Source organism: Agelaius phoeniceus, chromosome 5 (assembly GCF_051311805.1).
Source record: "Agelaius phoeniceus isolate bAgePho1 chromosome 5, bAgePho1.hap1, whole genome shotgun sequence".
Lineage (NCBI taxonomy): Eukaryota > Metazoa > Chordata > Aves > Passeriformes > Icteridae > Agelaius > Agelaius phoeniceus.
The window spans coordinates 4,731,314-4,751,431 of NC_135269.1; the positions used below are offsets into that span (position 1 = coordinate 4,731,314).

Sequence of the window (20,118 nt, forward strand, 5' to 3'; positions counted from 1 at the left end):
TTTGGAAAGTTTACAAGAGTAGCATGAACTTAATATTTTTTTTCCCTTTTCTGATTCTTTATCCACTTTGGGACTCAATTATACTGATCCTGCTCCACATTGCCACAGCTTTCTGAGGACGTTCAGCCTTTCCATGGAACTACAACAGCCCAGCCAGTCACTGTGGAAGGAAAGCTAAAGGAATGCCCCATAAGGGAGGCCAACAGAGAGAAATGAGCTTGCTCTGACACCCATACCTACATATACTGCCTGCTGTCTGTGCCTTGATCTGATGCATTCAGCACAACATGGCTGTTTGCTCCAGTACAGCTTAAATCAACATTTAATTCACAACCACAAACGTTTTAGACCAACACCTGAAATTGCCACCTCTGGTGCTCTATGCAGCCTGTCCCTTCATCTTTAGTTCTCCAATTGGTAAGGCCAGGAGTAATATAAAAATACTACTCTTGCTACTCCCATGTTATCCCATTCCCTTTCTCCTCAAAGGGAATTCTCTTTCCATCATGCATTGGGCCAAAAGAACCAAATGCTATCCCAGTAAGAGAAAAGCAAGCTAATCCTGCACACAGGGAAATCATGAGGAGGCAAGTGGGGAGACAGAACTGAGAAACAACATGAATAGTAGGAGAAAAAAATTTTACAGCTGGGGCAAGGAAGAAAATTAGCACAATTTGAAGAAGACAACACAGTCTAAAGGTGCCCTAGAGAACAGCCACCAACATTGAGAGGACAGACAAAGGAAAAGAAACTACACTCAGACCAACTTATCAAAGGTAAGCACAAGAAAAGATTCTCATTAGCAAGTCTGGCAGGGGAGGAATGCAAATGGCAGACTTTAATTCAAGATCTCAGCCTTGACTTTGAAAGCTTCCACTCCTGTTCCACACTGGCTCCACGTTACCTTCCACTGCTTTGACCTTCTCCTCCATCTCCCTCTTCCTCTCCTCCTTTAGCAGCTGTTCCTGCTCCCTCTTCTGCACTGCTATAAGGATCTGGCGCTCCTCCTCTTCCTCTCTGCGCCTCTGCTTCTCCATTGAGCTCAGCACATTTGGGTTTACCTGTAACACAGTGATGCACCAAAAATTGTAACTCAGTGGCTCGTTGAATGCTGAGCAGAGGCAGGTTTACTTGAAGGAGGTATTAAAGCACACCTACAATGGATGACTGGGAGGAAAAAAAGGGGGAAAAAAGGATTTGAATGTACGATTTCCTAGATGAAAAGCAACATGGAAAGGGAAGTTATTTGCCAAGCAATGAAATCCTACTGACACAAGGACAATGGAAGGAGAAGCGATGGGTTAGACAAGCTGCCATTCTGTCAGGGATGCACCGCCCGCATTTCTCTTCCCTTCTGGGCAAAGGATTCAGGCTGTTGACACCCTTACACAACACCTCTACCTCTTCCAGCTAGCAGAGCTCTGACTGTAAGTGTGAGAAGGACTACTTTGCCAAACCTGTCTCTGCTGCAAAACACAGAATACTTCAATAGGAAAAGCATCTGGTACAGCCCTGCATCAAGGTATCATTAGGAATGTTTTCCTTTCCTGTTCAAAATTTCTGTGTGCTAATCTCCCCTGAACTGGCTCTCATTTGTTTGTTTGGACAGTTTTCCTGCTGGGTCCCAAAACCAGTTCTCTCATTCAAGGACACCTGGCTCTTTATTGCCCCACTTTCTCACCTCCTCACTGCCAGCAGGCTGCAAGGCTGTGTTTGATCCTACTTAAGACTTCAGGCTTCCCAGACCAGGGACTGCCTGCTTCTATTTCTCCAGTAAAGTATAAGGTATGTATATGGAAGTGTGGAATTATCTTTATTACCTTAATTTAGTTCTAAGACAAATGTATCAGTCATCCACCAGCCACTCCTACCCCTGTGACCAAGATATTCTTCCTCCATCATGCATTGGGCCAAAAGAACCAAATGCTATCCCAGTGAGAGCAAAGCAAGCTAATCCTGCACAGGGATATCAGCAGGGAATATCAACCAGAAAAAACAATGTCCCTACAGTTTGCTCCAGCTTCACTTTCAGGGAATAACCAGCAACCACGACTTAGGCAGAAGGCATTTCCTGAGGATTAGCAATCAGCCGGGGTCCGTTGGCTGCTGCTCAGACCATCAACTTCTCCAGGCCCATTATTAACCCCCAGGGAAAAAAAATAAAAAATTCTGGCACCACGATTACTATTTTGTCCTTGTTTCATTGCCCAGGAATGGAACCTGGGGGTGTTTTGATGAAGGCCTAGAAACGTTGTCTGGTTTCACTGCACATTCATTCCCCCTCTGCCTCCCCTTCCCCTACACAGCCCTGTGCTGCCCTACAAGCTCCCACTCCAGTTGTCTGTAGATGAGCACCATGCATCATCACCAGCAGAAACAATACATTAAGAGAATTATGCTTCACCCACCAACAGTCGCAGAGAAGTGTCCAAGAGAGGGTCATGGGACTCTTGACAAAATTAGGACCATATCCTGCATTTAGGGACAGATTGGGCAATAAAACCCACCTATTCTGTGCTGATCCTTTAAGCTGAAACTCAGAGCTTCATCTCACCATAAGGGAACCATTCTCTTATTTTCCATTTTATATCTTTGTCAAAATGTTATCACTCTACACAACTATCTCTTTCCTAGGGAAATCATTCTGTGAGTTCAGGTGCCTTGAGATTAGCCAGCTTCTCCTCACAATCAGCTTGAAGTTTGTTTCTCAACCCCTCATTCCATCCAATTATTCCTAGCTATGCTCTTCTGGCTGAACATAAATTCTCCTTCTCTTCAGTCACATTCCAGCCTTTACCTTATGGACTCCTCAGACACTTACACAACACTCCCACATTTCTACAGTTAGATTAGATGTTTTCTTATAAAGCAATCCTTTCAGTTCCTTGGCATGATTATTCCAGTTGTTTCTCAGACCTTTCCTCCCTGATCAATATCCAAACACCAAGATGCCCAGGACTGTGCTATGACAAGGACAACAGGTCAAGATCCTAGAGAATTGGGTTGTACATTTCCACTTCTGATTCTTTTTATATCCCTTTCTTAAAAGCTCTGCCATCTGATTTGCTACTCGTGAGCTGCAAACAACTTCCTTTCAGGCCTGATCCTGACCACTGTCAGACAGTTTTCCTCTGACTTTCTTGATAAATCTTTAAATTGCAATAGGAACCAAAAGAGCCAGGTAAAGAAAAAGAGGTGAGCAGGAACCCGCCACCAAACTTGGTCTGTCAAGATATTTTAATGAGGATGTGACCATCAGCCTTTACATTCTCAAACCACTACATGTAAGCCAGCCTGGCATATTTGGATTTCTTTGATTGCTGGTACACAGGTGAGACCTTCCCTTTCCCTAGATTAATACAACTTCCATCACTCATAGCCTAAGGAAACAGGAACACAACATGCAAGCTGCAGTGCTCACACCAGAACCTCTCCAAGCCTGCGGGGCACACTCAGCACCCTCAGCTTTAATGGCATGACACAGGATCCACAGCATGCTCCAGAGCAAGCCAACACAAATATGGCATCAACAAAGCACTTTTAAACAAAGGAGAGGGTGTCATCCTACCAGATCTAGAAAGCAAAGGGAAAAGCAGAAACCACAAACACAGCATAGTGAGCCCCAAGGACTGCAGTAGACACCCACAATTGCACTTACTCCCTGCAGCACTTGCAGGGCAGCAACAGTGCTGCATGGGCTCTTTGAGACACTTCAGACACAGAAACAACCTGATTTTCAGAGGTACCTCTGCCTGATGTCCCACCTAAGTCCATTGGGGACGAGTGTACTCAACTCAGGGTTAAAAAAATACACAAACACGAACCAGTAAACTCCTACTGGGTTGGTGGAAGCAGACACTTGTTGGAATGACAAAAGCAAGAACCAAGCACAAGTTAAACTTCCTTCCTGACCATGGAGGAGGCAGAAGGAGGTGGCAAAAGGACAGGACTCTTCTCCAGCTTCCTCCCCACTCAGAGGATAAACACCACAGAGACCGAGGCATCACCGCCTCCTTCCCTCCGGCAGAGAGCACTCCAGGACACAACATCGCTGCTGTCCCCTGCCCTGAGACTCTGAAAGAGCCAAACTCCTGCCTTTAGCTCTGCTCTCCAGACACTGGGTATCAGACTTCAGGGGCAGGAGGCCAGAAGGCGCGGGTGCCCTGAGTGCCCTGGCCCCTCATCTGCCAAACCTTCCCCGCTCAGGTTTCCGCAGCAGCAGCAGCTCTCCTAATGAGGGTGCTGCTCAGGCGGCTCTTAATGAGGAGCTAATCTGAACCACCTGTTGAGAAATCCCCCGCAGGATCAGGAGCCCACGGATCAGTTACATCTCCAACTCAAGCAGCAGCCAGGAGAAGGAGGTCACCTGTACCGGGCTGAGGCTTTGTCCCCCAGGCTTGCCGGCTGCCCAACCCGGCTTGAGGAATAAGCCATCAGACATGCTGGCACTTCCCTGGCTGTCCCGTGGCAGGGATGGCCTCACATCCTGCTAGGGAGCAGTGTGACCATCACCACTGTGGCGCTGGCTGGCTCCCTGTCCCGGCACAGCATGTGCCAGGAGGGCCCCTGCTCGCTGGAAAGGTTTCACTGGCCCACAGGCAGCAATTAACAGCCCTCTGCTGCTGCAGACCTGGAGCACCTGCGGTACTGATTAGCATCATTCAGGCTCCATGTGTTTCCCACTCCCCTCCTCCTCTGGGATTTCTGCTGCCTGTGAACAACCACGTGTCCCTGTGCTTCCTGCATGGTGGGCTTTGCAGAGAGCAATTCTGGCCCCAAACTGACCATCGCTGGGGTCTCATTTTCCTCTCGGCAGGCTTTTATCTGCAGCATGATGAGAGGTTCTTCCTTCCTTTTATTCATCTGTTTCTAAGTAATTACATTTATTGCACAGGGACCTGTACTTTCTCCTTTGTTTTGGGGGAACCCCTGACTCTAGCTCACATGGCATATTCCCTGCAGCCTAATTTCCCAGGGTTTGACAAAACACCAGGTAACTACGTTTCCATTACATCTACAGTGAGAGATTATGCCTCAGCCTGATAGAATTGAGACAATTTTTTCCTCTGAGGCTAATCTGGCGTTGTCTGACCGATTGCTTTGGGTAGCAGTTGCCAGTTCAAAGACCCCCCATCTCCACGGCCCCGTGTCCCTGCCTGTGCTGGTGTGGCTGTTAGGGGCTGTGTGGTGAACTGGATCGGAAAACTGATCTATGTTAAAAATAACCCCGACCAAAGAAAAAGGTTATATTTAACTCCAGTCATTTTCCTGGGTCTGGTTCACTGCACAGACCCTCAAGCAGCAGCAGTGCTGTTGCACTGATGGGGCAGAGAGGAGATGAGGGTGAGGAGGCACGGAAAGCGCCATTTGAGCCCACAAGGCTGCAGTTTGATAAGCATTTCTTTAGGCAGCCTAAATTGTGACTTCCATTTCCAGCTGACCCCCTCCTAGCTCAGCTCCATACTGCATCAGTCATTCTCTCCCTTGGCGCTATCTACACCCTCATGTGTTTGCAGCCTCACGTTTTCCCCTTGGCTGAATTTCTGTCATTTCCCTTTGTAAGCCGGTTCTTCTAGCCCTCTCATCCTTCTTCAACTTTTCTTTGAACTGCCTCGAATGTGCCAGCACTTTCATTGAAGTGGAATTCCCCAGACTGAGCGCAGATTTCCATATGCAGCTGCAGCGGGGTCTGCGGCGGGGCCGGTTCCCTGTGCGATCCAGAGGGCAGCACCTCCCTGCTCGCCATAGAAACCCCGGGTGTCAGCCTGCCTTTGACGGGCATTACCACCCATCTCTCTTTCAGCACGGGCACTTTCAAGCGACTCCTTCCCACTGAATGGCGATGCTGCGGTTTATTTCTTCCCCCAGGAGGCATCTGCTCTGCCTCCCTCCGTCGTCCTCCCCCTCGCACCCCCCCTCACCTCCTGCTTGATTGGTTTGATGGGCTGATGGTCAGACATCCACCTGGGAGAAAACTCTGTCCGCTGCAGACGCTTCTCCTGAAACAGGGTTGAGAATTGAGGGAAGGAAAAAGAGAGTGGAGGAAATTAGGGCACATCGGTGACACTGGCAGGAGAAACTCTGAGGGCTAGAAGTGACCATGAAATCCCTATTAGCTTTACAAGGGTAGCAAACAAGCAAACTGAACTCAATCCAAGAACAGCACGCTGACTGCAGAGCCTGTTTTACAAAGCCATCCAGCCGAAGGATCCCTTTCCAGATCTGTCCCACCTGGAAACACTCAGCTGACGGACAACACCCCTCAGAGTTTTGGGGCTTAGCTAGGACAGCTAAGCAGCCAGTGCCCCTTCAGCAGAGCCAGCAGAGAAAGGGCAGTAAAAGCAGAATCACAGGCAGTTTGCATAGAAAAGCCAGGCTGTAAATCGCAGCAGTTCAAAAGCACAGAGATCCCCTGCTAGCAGGAAAGGGCCACAGGACACGGCTGAAGACCAAGACTTCAAGCCACGGCTGAAGTAACCCCTTCAGCCACCCTACCTACACTGCTGTGCAATCACCAACCAGATCCTCGAGCACTGACTCCAGCACTGTCACTGCATGGGGGAGAGTCTTCCCCCCATCCACACATCCTCAACAGCCCCAGCATCCATTTGACTTGCAGGCTGTAGGTGCAGGGAGCAGAACGGGCTGACAGGCTGCTTGGATTTAGCTCTCCTTCACTCAGCAAGCATCCATGCTCTTGGAAGTGGTCAAAGAGAGGTAAACAGGATGTCATGTCTCCTCACCTTCTGTGCAATCATGTTGCAGATCTCCGGCAGGAAGTCTTCACTCAAGAGTTTGTAGAGCTGCCTCTCTCTAAGGGAAGTCCTCTCTCTGAAGCTCTCTGTGACCTGCCTCCACTCCTCTTCCGTCTGGCACAGCAACCACCATGTCCCACGGCCAGGCCCCTGGGACCCTTCAAAAACATGAAAGGATGTTATCTCCACAGCAGTTATGACTAACAGCTCCTCTCAATCCCTTCTCTTCTCCCCTCAGGGCTCAGGAAGAGTAAAAGACACTGGCAAAGGCCACTGTTACAGAAAATATTCCATTTGCTATAGACCCAAAGCTCTCCTCATGCACCAGAAGCACTGCTGCCTCTGAGAGTGATGCCGAGATAGAAAGGAAGTACTCAGGTGAAGAAATAATGGTGCCACATGGCAACACACAGGTAGTGTGACATCCCTGTAGCAAGTCCACATTCCAGTTATTGTAGACTGAAGAAAATAATTTAATTTGTTTTTTGTAATGGGGGCTGTCAACCAGAGCAGGACATAGGGAACTGCAAATGCCTGATTTAGTCTGGCAGTAGAATAAAGTCATCAAAAAATAATGTAATTTGAAATAAGCTTTTTTTTTTTTAAAGCACTGCAAACCATTTCTGCAGGGAAACAAATGCTCCTGGTCTCTGCAAATGAAATATTTTGTTTGCAGGCACTTGAAAGAGCAGAAGAGGAAGCAAAGGACAGGGTTCATCAGGCTGCCAGATGAGGGGGAAGTTCCAAAAGTTCACATCCCATCCCTGCTCGATCCAGAGTGGGATTGAAGCAGATCACCCACTGCTCTGAAGCATGTCCCAACCACCAAGACACTTTGAGAGCTGTTCCACCTTGTGTGAAACATTTGAATATTAATTGTGAAGGAAGGGCTCTCTTGCACTGTGGTTGGAACACCCACCTGGAGAAAGGGAATGTGGTTCCTGCTCCACAAATGTTTACACAGAGCAGGGAAGCCTCATGGGTTGCAACTTGTATGCTTTTGCCCCAGGATGCTCTCTGAGCAGAAAAAGGTTGTTGCTCTTTTTTTTTTTTTGGAGTGGGGAAAGTTTTGGATCAGACACCTTCAGGCTGAGGGGTTCTCAGCTCCCTCCAGACTTTTCTAGGGCTAACCACTGGCTCTAGGAAAGACAGCAATGGTCATCAGCACCACTGGCAGATGTCATGCACCTTCTAAATATATTTTCAAGCAAACTTACAATGAAAAATAAAAAGAAGTAAAAAAGGTGAATCTGACTCTGGGTCTTTGTGGATCTGAAGTGTGAGTGGCTGTGACATGCAAGCTGTCAGGTCATCCTAGGAAGGCTGAAAAGCTGCAGGCTCCCTCCAGCACGTGCCCTCTGTCAGGTGCCTGGGGTGCGGTGGCTGTGGCACAGAGTTTCAGCTCTGGGAATGCACAGGGGACTGGTAACTGAGACACCAAAGGTCCAGCCCTGTGCTGGCTCTGCTGCTCTGGCTACACAAAGCCATCCATCCCTTGCCCACGTGCAGCAGGGAGCTTACCTGCATCCTGCCCCTAGAGCCTGCATCCTTGTTTCTCATTCCCTTGCCAGCTGCCCACGGACAACTCATTTCAATAGCAAACAGGACTGAGGCACTGCTTTGTGCCAGCAGAAGATTACTCTGCAGCTGAAGTGACACAATTTGCTGAAGACAATGATCTGATAAAACCCCCAGCGCCTCACGCGCATCGCTCTGGCTCTGCCGCCCGGCTCCGGAGAAGCCGGAGTGGCCGCCAGGAAATCTGAAGACAAAGAGCAAATGGAAGGAGGCACGGGAAAGACAATGCCACCCTTGCCTTTTATTGTGAGGCAACAGGCAGGCCGGGTCCCTGGGTTTTGTGGAAGCCAGTGGATACACATGTATGACAAATGAGTCCCAGCTCCCTTGAACTCACTTTCACATCATGTTGCTAACTCGCTTTTTGCCTCGTTAACCCTTAGCTGGGTACCCCCAAGACATTGTTTACCACTCTCAGCCCCCCAACGGCCACGAGGAAGGAAAAGTGAGAGGATCAAAAAGGTTCTTCCTTCCCTATCTTAGCATCACTGACACCACTCTCTTCCCCATCTGAAAAACACACCTGCTAACAAGAGGGGTGTGTTTTTACCTTAACCCTGGGAGACTGAGGACCATTCACAGCCTGCTTTTTTAGGTGAGCCTTTAAATTCCAGTGTATCCCAGCAGGTTAGGTTTCTTCATCCCAAACTCAGCCATGAAAAATAGGAAGCCTGCAGATGCCCAGGCTCCAAAATGCCAGGCAGTCTGTAACACAAGCCCCTCCTTCCAAACTTGGCCCCAACCATCAGCAGAAGGACTCTCCTGAGAAAGGCTGGGTTGTCTTTCAGGCATCTCTCTGGGTTTTGATAATTTAAGAGCATTATTAGCGGGTGGTATCAACCCCAATACTGCAAAATCTCTTTACCATTTCTTATCTGAGTCTCGTGGATAAGCAAGCTTTCTTCTGCCTTCTCCCTACCAAAAAAGAAAGAGAAGGAGTGATACAATAAGTACATCACATCACCAAAACACAGCTGTTTCTGAGGAGAAAAATAGGGAACACCACATTATTCAGTGCAGAGCAAAACCATGAAAAGAACACTGCAGAACACACATTTGATACATATTTTCAATTATATATCTATCATAGCTTCATAAGGTTTTTATTAGTGAAGGGAGCAGGATGAAGTTCAGCAAGTACAGTATCTCAGTTTTTAAGGGAAGCATCCCAAAATCTATATGGACTCGAGTGGCCAGGATTTCTGGCTTCAAGCCACACAATGAAAGTATACTTTATCAGGAGCAAATTCCCTAGCACTGCATGGTGGAACTGCATTTGAAGTGAGGTGGTTGGAAGAGTGATGCCCACTGTTTCACCAAAGTTCCAGCTCAGTCAGAATCCGCTTTGGAGAGTAATCAAAGCATCCACCAAGTCTGAGTTTGTTTCACTTCTGAGTTGCTTTGAAATGATGGCTGCATGGTATATACATAGTTATTGGGGGAACCCCAGAGATACACTATACTTCCCTCTGGGAATGTATGTATTTTATATCTGTTGCAGGGAGAACCCTTCCATACCTCAGCAAATTTTCCTCCAGTAGTTTTTTCCGCTTTGGAGGTCGCCCTCGTCTCTTGCCCGTTTTCCCAGGAACATTTGGGGTGTTTGTCTGCCCCCCACATCCCCTGAAAAATGGCAAAACCACCATGAAATATCTGCCAGCAAGGCAACCGAGGCTGGCAGGATGGGAGAGGGGCACGGAAATCGGAACAGCTGCTAGGATCCCAACCAAAGGAGGGATTAAATCAGAGCAGCAACAGGATGGGGAGGGGAGAGGAGGGATTCCCACTGGCTGGGAGCCGCCGGTGCGGGGCAGCCAGGCAGGAATGCGGTGGGGCAGGCAGCATCGCTCCCACAGCAGGCTCTGCCGGTGCCACAAAGGCTGCAGGCTGCCTGGACACAATGCATGGCTGCATGGCAGCCCCCAGCCTGCTTGGCAACTCGGGTCCCGCCCGCGCTGCCCCTCCCCAGGCCCCGCTCCCCCCGGCACAACAGCAGTCAGGCGGAGGAGCCCCCTCCAGCCTGGGCCGTGCCGCCCTTGCCGCTGCACCCAGACACGGGAGGGGGTGTGTGAGGGGCTGTTACCTGTCTGCAGCCAGCTCCCCGTTGGGTTTGCCCTGCACCGGGTCCTCCTTGTACATCCTGGTGCCGTAGAAGTACCAGTACAGGGCGCCGCTGCTGTCCTCGCCCAGCGGCTCCACGCGGAGGCTGTCGGCGTCCAAGCCCTGCGCCCACCGGGAGCCCCCCGCCAGACGGTGACAAGTTGAAAAGCGGCCACATTGTCACACAAAACATGATGACACCCCTCGGTAAACACCTCCCTCCCTCCTTCCTTCCCTCCCACCATGCCACAGCAGCAGTACAGCTGCTCCTCCCGGCCGAGCTGGGAAAATGTTACTCCAGGGGGAAGATGACGTTCTCTCTCTGTCCAGGGAGGGATTTAGATTGGCATCTCTAATTTGAATGGCCTCTCTCGTTTTAACATTTCATCTCTGGTGCTCCTGACAGGGAAGGTCTAATTAGTGCTGGCGACAGTCACGCACAGCCCTGAGAAGCTCCCTCCCCCCCTCCCCTGCTCTACCCTCCCCCAGCTCCCCCAGTATACTTCATCCCCATCCTTTCATCTCACAGCATCCCTCAGCAAGGCAGCAGTCTCTGCTCTCACAGCCCTGCCATTACTATTAAAGCACCTCCAAATTCACTCTTTGCAGAAAGAGTAGCCAATGCAGCCAACTTCCTTAGTGACTCCCATGTTATGAATACATCCACACAGGACAAGGGCCCAAGTTCTGAGCAAGGCAGAGGAGGGCAAAGTGAACTGCTGACCCACTGTGACCCCTTCTCATCCCAGGAAGATTCTGATCTGGCCCAGCTCCTGTGGCCACACAGTTTCCCTCCTCGCTGCTGCCCAAAGCACCTTGAGGAGGTCGAAGACATCGTCTGCGTCGAGGCGGTAGTCGCAGAGGCGGTGCAGGATCTCCACCCGCGTGCGCAGGGGCAGCTCCTGGAAAGTGCACTCCCTCAAAGGGTTGGGCTTCCCTTCCTCCAGCTCCCAGCGGTAGTTGATGATGTCCTCCAGGTAGCTGTGAAATGTCTGGGATCTAACCAAGGAAGAAAAGACCCTTACGTACTTCCTGTAGTTTGCCATGTCCAGAAACACCTGGTGCACCAAGCAACTGCAGCCAACATGATGCAGAGACAGAGAGCACCTGAAGGAAAACTGTCGGCTATGGTGGGTGCAGCTCCGTCATTCACATTCCCAAAACACAGCAATCTCATTGCAACATCACAGGATGTCATGTCACAGGCAGCTTTTTATATACAGACTCTTATTTCTTTCTAAGCAGAATGAGCCAAACATGGTAGCAACTCATCTCCTTTCTATCCCAACGGGCAGTGCCTTGTGCTAGCATCAACATCCACCCTTAACTAAAATGGGGTGCAACAAAATTTGAGTCTGCTCCCCTTCCAACTCTTTCCATTTGATGTGGAGACAATTTTCTTCAGATTTCCCTTTGCCCTTCACATCTGTCATTGCCAAGCCCTGCTCCTCTCAACTTCTAAAGAAATTTTCATGCCGTGGTTCAGTGGCTTGAGACTTTGCATAGCTGATTGCTTCCTCCCCACTTTGCTGCTGTATGGGGACCCTGGCCTCCTCTCTCTCCATCCCCACGGGTGCTGCCACTTTCTGCCTGTTCCTCCACTGGTGGCTCTGGCAGGACATCTGCACAGCCCACCTCACACACGTGGCTTGGACACTGCCACACAACAAGGCTCATCCCCAACAGGAATGCACCTCCCAAAAAGGAGTCAGTACAGAGGAGCCCCCGTCTCTACTCTCCCAGATCATCAAGCTGAACACTTGAGCTCTTCATAAACATTACTATTAAAATGATCTTTCTGATTTTCTAGCTGGGTCACATTAAGTTCTACTTTCATGGCCAGCAGTTCATCATTAAACCCAAGGAATAAGATATTTCTCACCCTCATCTAGCACTGAGAATGAGTGTCCCCATCTGACATGTTTAAGACCACTGATGGAGCTTAAGGCTAAAAGAACTCCTGTCTATATTTCAATGACACTTAAGCTTTTACTCTGAATGCCCAAAATGTCAGGGGAAGGAATTTCAGGAAAAGGGGCCATGTCCCTAAATATAAAACTTTCTGAAGATCTGTCCATATGACTTTGAGTCCTGAGAGTTGCCAGGCTCGCTCAGCCTGCTGGAGTTGTGTAAAAGGGGACCCCCCCATGCCCCAGCCATTCTTGCACACACGGGAAGTCCATATGCCAGCAAGAACACCACTGGGTACACATTCCCACCAGCTCTCAAAAAGGCAGCTCCACTTGATAGGTTTTTGGCACAAGCAGATTACTCTATATGATTAATGGAACAGCGCCAGCACTACAGAATTGCATTTCCCTGAGAAATTGCTAACTTCTACAAAAGCTATTATATTTTAACAAAGAGGTGGAGGAGTGTGATCCAGATGAAGAAAGATCATTAAAAGTCAACAAGAAGTTAGCTATTAGACGGATGTCTTCACACATTGGGTAAAGAGCAGAGTTCTTTGCAAGGACCACGACTGGACAGTGACTGTGAGAAAGAAGGAACAGATGCCTCAAGCCATGTCCACCTGGCAGCATTTCCCTTCCTCCTTGGGTAGAGAGAAGCACAGATCACCCTGCAGATCCCTCCTCACCAGCCTGCTTCTTTCTGACGTCAAATGCAAGCTGACCTCCCAGAGATATCTGCTCTCACCATACCACACTATTACCAGCCCTCTGGTTGTATTTAACAACAGATGCTTCAGTGTACCTGGACCTAGTGTCCTCTGCAACCTGGAGTTTGTTCCATCTGCATGACACAGGCAAAGCATCAGTGTTCCCAAGTATTGTTGTTTTACTAATGTCAGCAATCAGACAAATATAACTTGGAACAGCCTCCTATGCTGACAAAGTTCAGTCAGAAAGGGAGGACTGACATTTTATGAAATGCCTCAGAACTGCCTCAAGTAGTAATTTTAGGGTGAAAACTACAGTAAACAACCTTTTTCAAAGTGAAATATTCAGTACACACTACACCTACCTGAAGTAGCTGTGCATTCCTGTATTGTCTTTCTCAAATATCCCAAGACCTAACCTCCAGCAAGGACTTTGATTTGGGAAAGGGGGCAATAATAGATTCCCTTTACAGACATTTTAAGGGTGGTATTTGATGACTTGTCTTAAATGTCAGATATTTACAGAAGCCATTAGATTAAAACAAAGAAAAGAAAGAAAGAGAGAAAGAGGGAGAGAGAGAGACAAAGAGAAAGAAAGAGAGAAAGAAAGAGAGAGAGAGAGAGAAAGAGAGAAAGAGAGAAAGAGAGAAAGAGAGAAAGAGAGAAAGAGAGAAAGAGAGAAAGAGAGAAAGAGAGAAAGAGAGAGAGAGAGAGAGAGAGAAAGGCAGCTTTGATTGTCTACCCAGAACAGAAACAGTGACTAGAACATCTTTTCCTGAAAGCAGTAAAGCCTCACTGGATGCTTAGTCCAGAACCAGAAGGCAAATGACTGTAAGCTCTCAGACAGCATTTGAGTTTCAGCCCCACAAGTTCAGTTCTTCAATTCTGCCAGAGCTCAAGGCAGAAGATTATTTCATCAAATCTGATACAGAGGTTCTGGCTATTTCCAATAAAATGGACTGAAAAAGCAGTTTCCCTAGGATCCTCAATAACTAGCAGATGAAAAGGATTTCCAGAAAGAAACCACAAAAGTAAAAGGGTTCTATCTACTCCTATTTTTTTTCTGCCTAAAAAAAGCAGGAAGGCATGGCTCAGACAGATACTTTTACCACTTGCACGAGTTCACTTATCTTGCTTTATCATTTTGGCTGCTCTCAAAGAAAACTGATCCAGGAAGCTGTTTAATTCCAGAAGATCATTTGAAATCTTTGCCTATGTAACTCTCCTTCCCCCTAGGGACTGGCTCTGTTGATTTAACCAGTTTGGTTTTAGTTTGACTTTCACATAAGTGGCTAACACTAGAAATTTCCGCTGTCCACCCGGTGTTCAGTGCATTACAAGCTCTGTTCTTAAGAGTACTTTTGAGTTCCTACCCCCATCAATTTTCAAAGACAGCTACTGTGCATTTGTCGCTTTGAATAAGGATAGAAATAAGAACCAGAGATGGGAAACAGATGTCTCAAGGCATTCCCAATCACTCTCAATCTTACCCAATTTATATTTTCCCTCTTAATGGGAACCGACCTCTTTTCTCCAGACAAATGGATGGTGCTCGTCTTCACCCTGTCTACCACACCTACAGTTAGTTTCACTTATCCCATCTCTTATATTTCCCTTTGAAAAAGTTTCTGAAACAGCTCTCTTGGTTTGGAAAAGAAAATCTGCAGGGAGGACAGCAATCTATGAGAACCCTGCCCTTGGGGTTCTTCCCTGCTCTAAGTAGAAATGCCCAGGAATAACTGTTTAGAATTACCTATAAAATTAAAACCCAAGAATCAGAGACTGGATCCAGGAATGGAATTACCTGCACCTGAGAACCTCCAAAAACTCTTTTGTAAGTGGGAAGAGGGCAGGAAGGAAATCACTGAGCTGAGGAGACAGATGTATCTCTTCTCCATAGGTTCTCAGCATCACTGAGATGTATAAAAACACTCAGCAAGTGGAGGCAGTGTCAGGTCAGTCGTGTCCTTTTCTCTACAAACTGGAGCATTCCCAAGGAGGTTGAACTGGTGCATGGGCACATTCTGCCTCAGGGCATCTATCCAAAGGAAAACCAACCCTCTTCTGAAAGTAAATTTGGAGTCTTAGAAACAATTTACAAGAAAAGTGTGAGACCACGGGCCACGACTCTCACCACCTCTCAACCACTTCCTGATGTGTAGCACAGGCAGCTTCCACACAGCTCAGTAACCAAGGAAAAGTACTACTGAAACCAGCTACAACAGATCAGAAAAGGTACCTTGAAGAACTCTGCAGCTCTAAAACTTCTCCCATGCCAACTTGACTAGTACCATAAACATTTCATAAAACAGATAAACTTTCCCTCACTTGTCAAAACATCCCTTGCTTTGCAGTTGCCCCTCGATGTGCCAAGCAATTTGGATAGCTGTAGTGGGGCAGTGGTGGAATGGTACATGCATTTCTATGTGGTACATCCCACATGGATGCAGATGATTTTTCAAGAGCCCAGTGCAATTCTTAGTCTTATCCCTGGCTACACTCTGAAACCACAGGGCCGTTGTCAGAGGTCCCTGTCTTTTGCTGCAAAGATTATAAAGGAGGTCGAAGCCGAATTGCAACTGTGGTTGAAAGTTTTAATCGTATCTTGCATATACAAAGAGAAATCTGGGGCACAGGGAAGGACACGACCTAGCACATCTGTGTCAAAGGGGAGGAACAGTGTCAGACAATCCACAAGAGTACCACCGAGCCTGCAGCTCAAGTTGCCTGTGATCTTTAGCAGCAGCTGCAGAAAAATCAGGGCATAAAGAAGATGGAGCAAGTTGAGGGAGGGGCTCCTCTCCCCACCATGGGTATCAGCGCCCAGAGCAGGCAGAGAAATGATCCAGCCCTGACAGCTCAGCGCCGCAGCCCGGCCATCTGCTGCCCGGCTGCCTCCCAAAGAGGGAGGTTTCTCTGTGCTCCAGAGAGGGGAGCTGAGGACTCCTCCCCCTGCCTGGCAATCCCAGTGTTTTCCCCTGCTCAAAGGAGAGGCACCCTTCCCATCTCCCCGGCTTTGAACGCGTGGGGTCATGCTCTGCTGTCAGAAAAAAGAAGCTTGGCCACTGCTCTCATCACCGTGCCCAGCTTCCTAGAGGGGCTCCTTTGGAGACCTCAGGAACAGAGGGTGAGAATTTCACAGAGCTGATGGGATACATGGCAAAAATGGTTGGAGTTCTGGTGTGCATGTTTGGCAGGGAACAGCTGCACCTAGAGACCCCGGCCCCACAGGGACCCTGCAGGAGCAAACTCAACGTGAAATTCCTTCTGAGCAAATTGGGGCTGGAATTATGTGTACAGACACACAATGCTTATTTTTTTTATCCTCATGCCCAAAGGAAGCAGAGTCACTTGTGCTTTTAGTTTTAAAGACTCCAAAGTAAATCAAATCTTGGCTGGAAAACTGTAAACAAAATCAAGCCAAACAAACAAAAGCTAAACCAAACACTGATTCAGTAAGAGAGTCCCCGTGTCAATCTGTGCTTCCTGCAGGCAGCATGCCATGGCCCAAGTGTGGAATTACTGTCACAGCACATTGCCCTATCTGGTCTACTGCTGCCAATTTTTTTACAAGCCCTCCCCCAACACAGAACTCTAAAAAAAACCCCTAAAACCCACCCCTCACAAAATCTGTGGTCCTGTGGGAGCAAATATTGGATTAAAGGAAACATTAGAGTAAGGAGCTGAAATATTTGAGACAAAAATTTACCAACAATGTTTGGACACTGCTGGCACACACAAAAAAGCCTTCTGAAAGTGTAGATGCCAAATAATTGCCTGGACCCACTAGCTAGAATATCTATCATGTTGACAGTGTTTTAAGTCTCTTGTTTCATTTAATTTACAAAATGCAATGGAAGAGTAAATACTGGCATGCTCTTGGGCTAAAACTGCTGGGAAAAAGGCAAGGCTGACCTGCATCTAATCCCAGACAGTATATTGTTCTTGAGATTAACACCAAGAACCCTAACAAAACCAGAGGATGACAGAGAGCAGGAGCAACAACAGACCTCTTCCAACTCCTGTCCAAGAGTTGTATGTGGGAGGAACATGGAAAACAAGACTGGGAGAGCTCAGCCTTTCTACCAAAGACCATTTAAAGATAAATGTAATTACTCTTGAAGTTCCTATTACAGAGTTAGCCACTATGGGAAATAACAGAGGTGATACTTCTGTCCAGTAAAGGCTTTAAAAGCTGAAAAAGACTTGAATGCATTCAGTCATCCAGCACAAGTGTGGATTTTAGGAGGTTCTCAGTACTAAATGAAAAAAGACTTCTTGGACATCTAATTCACAGCACTCAAGAGAACTGGCTTTGCCTCGTTGATCTCTCGAGTTTAAAAAAAAAAGAAAAAAACCACAAAAATCTAGGTCTTACCAGAACAGACGTTTTATAATGGAATTAATTTTATGGACTGAAGATATTTCACCTTATGGGCTGGCACCTTTTAAGTTCTGAATTGGCAAAAAGGCACCAGCTTGGTGTTGGGAGTCACTCAGGTGTTAATGAGAGCATTAACTGACAGATGGCATTCAAGATATTTCTCGCCTCTCCAATGAAGACAGCTCCTTTGCTGCAGCAGAGATCAGGAAAGCTTAATTCCTAACAAGCATACAATGCCTTGGCACAAAGGCAAGCCCTCTGGAAGGGAATGGGAAGGATTCGGGGTTTGCTAGGATGACCTCAGTCAAACATCATTAACACGGTCAGGAGAAGCAAAGCCTATTTCAGAAGAAAAAAAAAAATAATGTAAGGGCCCCCATGATCAATATATCGTGGCTTGTCAGAAAGAGAAAGCTTAGGCTGACCTTAGAAGCAATATGAGTTACTACTACCAGCCTGACCTTGAGCTCTCATGTAACAATGGAGACCTTTTTTTACTGTATTAATGAGCTTTCTTATCTGAGATGGGGGAGGAAGCTTCATGGACCAGCTTCTACTTCACCTTCAATTTACCCTACTGAGAAACCAAGTCAAGTATGATGCAGGGGGGAAAGAGATACCACCCCATCCTCCAGGGGGAGAAGAGGGTTGGAGAGGAATCCTTCCAAGGCCTGTGTGTGCAGCTGGCTCAGGAGGTGTGCAAGCCAACAGGGAGCACATATTGCTCAGACCAAGGGCCAACCTGTCACCAGGGTGACCAAACTGCCTGAGGCCCAAGGGAATGTTCTGTTTCTCCACAGAACATTCCCTGCAGCAGAGCAAAATGACCAAGGAGATCCAGGAGTCATGACCTTGGGCTTTAACAGCCACATTTAGCAGTGCCACTAGCTGCACCACTGATGGGGACACACCTCAAAAATTCCAGCCAAGGACAGCCTGGAGGGAGCAGTAACTCCACACCGTACTTGTGACAGAGCTCAGCAAGGTCCAAACAAGGCAGAGCTCTTGTGATGAAGGAAACACACACTCAGACACATCCTGATTTCCAGTGCCTGTTTTGAATCATGCCTGGAGAAAACCTGCTGTAGTGGCTGTGAACAAGAGTACAGCTGACATTAATGGACCCTGAAACAGATCACAAAGTAGGGGGGGGGAAAATTCGAATTACATTAATCAGACCTCCAGAGTGAAGTTTCTCCTCCCAGAGTTGTAAAGACAGCAGAAATTGCTGGAGCACAAGACCATCACAAGGCATGTACAGGTCTGCCTTTTGTCCTCCATGGCAAGCTAGAACTAGTTTTTTTGAATGCAGACATTGCCCAAACCTCAGTAATTCTGTGGCTTACCTGTGTGGCCATCAGGTAAGGGAAGAGAAAGACATCTGAAGAGTTAAGCAGGTGGATGGCACTAGGCTCTCCACACAAGGATATTTGTCTTCATCATTGCTGAACATGGGAATACAATCTTTCTACATTAGAACCATTGTTTTGTTTCAAAACAGAAGGACAAAAGATTACCTAGTTAGCAAATGTTAAATAGCAGCAGCTCTTCCCTAGAACAATCTGGCCTAACTCCAGGATTTGGCAGTCTGAAATGTGGCCAGTTGGAGGCTTCCACATCCATGAAAGATACATCCATGTCTTCCACAAAAGTAAGGGACAGCAGAGTAATTTCAGCACCCTAACAATTCCTGTTCCCTGCTCCTCATTTGTCCATCCCATAACTCACCTCCAGAACTCAAATGTGGCAGAGATCAGAGACCACCTCGAGAATATGCTGAAGTGATGCTTAGAGAAGACATCAAGGTTCTGGACCTTTCCTCCAACACAGTAACACTAAGCTAGGACAGGAGGTTCACCAGCAGATGGGTGGCACAATCCTGCTAAAGAAATCCAATTTACATGGTTGGATTTACATGGTGGACTTCCCACCTGAACTCCAAAAGTGTTCATCTTTAGGAGAGGGGAAAACATCTATGAAAACCCATGGCTATCAGCAGCTATAAGAACCCTCCTGCTCCCTGTTCCTCCATCTTCCATGCAATGAGCCCTGGGGAAGCTGGCAGACATGCTGCATCCCACAGAGAAGCAGAATGGGAACAGCTCTGGAGCGAGGCAGTGTCTCTGGGGAGGCAGGGAGAATGGAGAGCTGATGTGGGCTGTCTGCTCTAATAAGGGATCACACCACAGGAGCATGTGCTGGCTTGACAGAAGCAAGTGCAGCCACTTAACCTGGCTATGACAGCTGAAGTGGGAGCGTTGCTTTGCCACCCCAAAAAATGGGGGGGATGAAGGAAGACAGGGGAAGGCACGAGGTCACCACAGCTGCCCACCCTTCAGGAACATTCCAGGTGTGCTTGTCAAGATTTCTCACCCCAGTTACAGCCTGAGCAACCATGGAAGTTGCCAGCTTGGGCTCCTTAGCATTACTAGACCATGCTCAGCAAGTCTCAAACTAGATGGAGATGCCCTTTTGCCTCCCCTGGGCTGGTATGTGCTGCCTCCCACCCTTCTTCCCTTGCACAAAGGACAGGAGGCAGCAAGTCCACTCCTCCCAAGGAGGGGCTGAAGCCATCTCACACACCAGTGTGGCAAAAGGGCACGCTCTGATCTTCCCAGCTGCCTGTGGCCCACGCTTCTCTAGTGATTTGGCTCTTATCTAGCAACCACCCTACAAATGAC

General features: G+C 47.9%; 1 protein-coding gene across 1 annotated transcript in view; it reads right to left on the reverse strand.

The window, feature by feature from the left end:
- CECR2 (CECR2 histone acetyl-lysine reader) overlaps window positions 1-20,118 on the reverse strand; it is a 115,872-nt gene that overhangs the window by 12,492 nt on the left and 83,262 nt on the right. Inside the window, exons 7-13 of the mRNA XM_054631851.2 lie at window positions 11,249-11,432; window positions 10,417-10,556; window positions 9,852-9,956; window positions 9,199-9,248; window positions 6,744-6,913; window positions 5,922-5,999; window positions 905-1,061 (exon numbers count right to left, since the gene is read on the reverse strand). Coding sequence (XP_054487826.2) covers window positions 905-1,061; window positions 5,922-5,999; window positions 6,744-6,913; window positions 9,199-9,248; window positions 9,852-9,956; window positions 10,417-10,556; window positions 11,249-11,432 — 884 coding nt within the window. The remainder of the gene's footprint in view (window positions 1-904; window positions 1,062-5,921; window positions 6,000-6,743; window positions 6,914-9,198; window positions 9,249-9,851; window positions 9,957-10,416; window positions 10,557-11,248; window positions 11,433-20,118) is intronic.